Raw genomic sequence first — 4,492 nt, 5'->3', positions numbered from 1 at the left:
ATGGAGGATCTTGATCTCTACCGGATAGAATTCTGCGGCCATCAAGTAACGACGCGGGTCACTCACGAGGCTTTCGTTGTAGATGGTTGGGTAGCGGATAACCTACCCGATGAATATCCGATTGCAGTAGCTGCTAAACCATTCCGGAATGGCCGGGGTTTAGCACTGCTACAGATCTGCAGTAATAATAGTTGTCTCATCTATCAGACTTGCCATGGGAATGGAGGAATCCCTATATCGTTGCGCAACATGCTGGGAAACCCCAACTACACAGTAGTTGGGGTTTCCATGAACAAAATAAGGCAGAGGCTGTCAAGAAGATACAATCTGCTTATTGCCAATCCTGTTGAGCTACGCAACTGGATTCACCCACAGATCAGAAACGGGACAATACAGGCTTTGGCTAGGCGTATTCTGCAGATACGGTATAAAGTTCCGAGAAAGATAAGAAGAAGCCGTTGGACAAAGATAGGGCTGGGGAGGCGTCAGGTGTTATACGCAACACTTGATGCATTCGTGACACATTTGGTGGCTGATAGTCTACATGATTAGGTTTATTTTCTGATAGTTTGCGAATTGTTATGTTTTCTTTCGATATCACTGTTTTACCGAACCATATCTTTTGACAAAATAACATTCTGAGAAATCTTTCTTCAATACAAAACTGAAACTTTCTTTGGTCTATTATTCGTTTGGAATTTGTAGTATAAAGTCAATATTTAACGGGTTGAAAATCAAGAATCAGATAACATAGATCGGGTGGGTTCACTTCTGGATTGGTTTCAGATGTCTCCAAGAATTATGTTTTAATTATTTTGATTTTTAAACATGTCATTTCATCATCATGATCTCCATTTGATTCAAAACTTAATTTCATTCCTAACTTATTATATTTCAAAACACATGCAAATACACTAGCTATAGGCATACTGGTACTACCATATCGATATTCAAGAAACTTTTCACTACTTAATTAATTGCTGAGGCCGGGAAATTTGAGTTAAGAGTTCATTTGGCCTAATTTTTAGTCTTTGCATAAGATGTACCTTTATCTACAATATCTTCTTCGTCTCTATCACCATGCAAGTATTTGACACGAGGATCATGCTCAGAGAGAAACCGATCCAAAGCTCCGCTTACAACTTGTTTAACAGTTTTTCGGGGATATTTTCAACAATGTACTGAGAGTCTTGTATTAAAACGCAAATATCGGCTCTGGTTCCCATACCGTTAGGCAACCTGGCGGCTGCACTCCTCACAATACTTATTAGAGAAAATTGGGGTGGAGCTTAATATGTAGTGACCTCGAGCTTTTGTCAATGCTTTATTGCTACTCATTTGTAACGGGTCAACTGCAGATTTCTTATCATCTAAGGTGGTGTAGTGAAAAGTCCGGTTTGGAATCAAGTACCACATAGTTTCTTTTCTCTGAAAATAAGCTCTTATTCTGTCACAGCTTTGAGAAATTGTATTTGGGTTAGCCCTTGTTCGATCATTGAATCTTGTATGGAAATCTTTCACATGCATTAGCGCACGAGGGAATGGAGGAAGCCTGAAGATCTGTTGGAGAATCTGTACGTTGCTCTCCTCTCAGCCAGATGGTATACTGGTTAACTATTTTGACAAGATTTTCTTGAGAAATACCCCAAGCTGTGGAAGATGTCTCCACCTTGGTACAGTTCTCTTGTGTCACAATATCTGTGATTGGGCCCTTTCAGAGCCACGTTCTACTTAATCTGTTGTAAATAGTCAGAGGTTTCCACCATGTTGCTCCTAAGGGTACTGCTTTTGATGAAAATATCTTGAGGGACCCCTTTACCAGTTCTACAAGATGATACTTGCATTCCAAGATACTGGAGTCATGGCTTGGATCTCACATGGGCGGAAATTTGATTCAGCGGTCCGAGATGGCAATTTTCTATGAAAATATTCACTGTTGCAAATGATCCCAGGAGAAGATCTATCACTGATTGGTTGGTCACAGTAAGTACGATGATACCCAATTGCCAGGGTATTGTCTGATGAAAGAGGCGTGACCAATGCAGTTCGAATAGCAGAGAGAAGTGTATAATAGAAAAATGAAATTCAGAGAATGTTCTAGAAATGGCTTTGTGGCACAAATCTTGCGCGTGAAAATCTTCGTGATTGTTAGTCTTTTTAATGGGAAACTGTTCCATCCTTTTGGGAGAATCTCTACCGGTCAAATCATCTTCCCTCATATTTCCTCTTTACCAAGATTCTCTCTCATTTGTTGTCGTTGGCCAACTCGTACAAAACCTTAGCAGCAATCAACTCTTTCTTGTTAAGAATTACCACTGATGATCTTTTAGAAACTTCGATGTTTCCCATTTGAGCTTCTTTAGTTTCCTGATGCCATTAACCGAAACATGATACCACAAAACTTTTTTCAACTCAAATCCAGGTTGAAGACGATCTTTGATTGCTTCCAAGAAAGGATGCCTTATGTGCGTTAAAATTCACACAGTTTTGTCCATTCATGGAAACCTTACAAGAAATAAAGAGGAAAACCATCTTCGTACTTATTTATACACAGCTTCTTGCTATTGACATTGTTACTATATACATAGCAAGTTTTACAAGGAATGCAGTTGTAATGTGTCAACTTACACGAACTGAAAGAGCGCTTAAATTTGGCAATCTTTGTTGGTTCAGTGTGAGTTCATTCTGCACATTTGAATGAGACAAACATCAGATCGAGGCATGTAACAACATAATACACAGATTGTATACCAACAACATGCAAGACAGCGTGTCATTATTAAACGGTATCTATGTAATAATTTCAAGATAAGTGGAATCGATGTAATGGCCCAAGTGACTCTTGAAAAATCCAATATCCAGTCTTATTAATTAGTGAACCATCTCCTCTCCGATAAGAATATAATTCGAAAGTTACAGCACAAGATTACAAGTATTCGTTCGACTTGCACAAAATCAAATTCATAATCTAATTGTAGATTAATATGTAATAATTCTAAATTGATAGAAAACTCCATTGCTGAGAGCGAAGCAATTAGATCTCAAAAACATCTCCAACGACTTCTTTATTACAATTTCTCAAAGCGCACTTTCAGCCAGAAAATAGCAAATAATTAAGCAGTCAAAATAAAATTTAGAGAAAATAAATGTTTTCAAAAATAAAATTATAATTTTCAAAAACTTTTATAAATATTTTTCACAGAAATTCTTATGAGACCGTCACACGGATTATATTGTGAGACAAATCTCTGCATCGACCGAACTCATGGAAAAATATTATTTTTTATGTCAAAATATTACTTCTTATCGCTTGTATAGACCGGATCGACCTGTCTCTTGGATATAAATCCTTAATACAATCTCACAAGAGACTTACTCGATATTTTGATACAAATTTCTAATTTTTTGGGAAAAAATATTTATTTTCATATTTCCATTTTATTGATAATAAATTTTGTTTAAGGATAAAAAATTATCATTATAAAATATTTTGTTGGAGGATGGAAAATGATTATAATAATAAAGAAATGATGGAAGATGGAATAACTTAAGCAGACATNAAATAATAATATAATTTTATAATTTAATATATAGTCTTGTTCAATATATTATATATATAATATATAATAAAATGATTTTTAAAAATTATATTCTTGATAAAATTTCATTGTTATTTCGTTATGAAATAACATATTTATTCAATAATGTGAAAATAGTTTTATAAAAATGGTAATATTTATGTAGTTTTGAGATATTTTTATCCAACTTATTATTTTCCAATCGGAAGCTATTTTCTAAAAAAAAAACATATTTAACATAAATCATTTCTATTGTATAAAAAGTTGTTTATCCTCCAAAAAATTATTATCAGTAAAATGTAAATATGAAAACATCCTAAAAATTAGAATTTTTTTAAGGCCAAAGAAATAAGAATCAATTAAAAATAGAAATGGAAACGTGTCTTACTATCATTGGTGTAACAGGCAGTGGAGTTGCATAAGTAACAGAAAATTTTTTCCCACACCATACAGGCATACATGTGCATAAATTCTCTCCTTACAATAGCATCATATTTAACATGTGTTTAAATTAACTGGTTAGTATTCTCCAATTCCACACGTGACTTTGAATCTCTCTACCGAGATTGGGTTGGTTAAATCTGAAGCATTTGCAAGTTCAAATCTCGCCATGCATGCGGCAAAACCACTTCTCTCATTCTCCACCAACACGAAGCAGCAGTACGTAGAATAGAGCTTACAGTTACAGCTCTGGCGGTTCAATTCTTTACTTATGCAGATTTTTCGTGTACCTGCAATCTCTTTTCTCTATGTATTGCAGGTAATGGTCGTTCTCGATCAGCAATCAACACAACATTAACATTCATTTGATTTCGAGGTAAAATAAAAGTGCATTGTGCGTGTGTGCGTGTGTGTGGCGGTTTTTCGTTAAATTTCTAATTTCTGATCGATTATATGATTTCTAAAACGACCAG

General features: G+C 35.2%; 1 protein-coding gene across 1 annotated transcript; it reads left to right on the top strand.

Annotated features, from left to right (window-relative positions):
• On the top strand, positions 1 to 552 carry LOC140961096 (uncharacterized). Its single transcript, XM_073419403.1, has one exon. The coding sequence runs from the start codon at positions 1 to 3 to the stop codon at positions 550 to 552; it is 552 nt and encodes a 183-aa protein (XP_073275504.1).
• The last annotated feature ends 3,940 nt before the right edge of the window (positions 553 to 4,492 follow it).

This window comes from Primulina huaijiensis, chromosome 16 (genome assembly GCF_012295235.1).
Source record: "Primulina huaijiensis isolate GDHJ02 chromosome 16, ASM1229523v2, whole genome shotgun sequence".
Taxonomy (NCBI): domain Eukaryota; kingdom Viridiplantae; phylum Streptophyta; class Magnoliopsida; order Lamiales; family Gesneriaceae; genus Primulina; species Primulina huaijiensis.
Note: the sequence above shows the minus strand (reverse complement) of the source record. Positions and strands in the feature narration are given on the sequence as shown.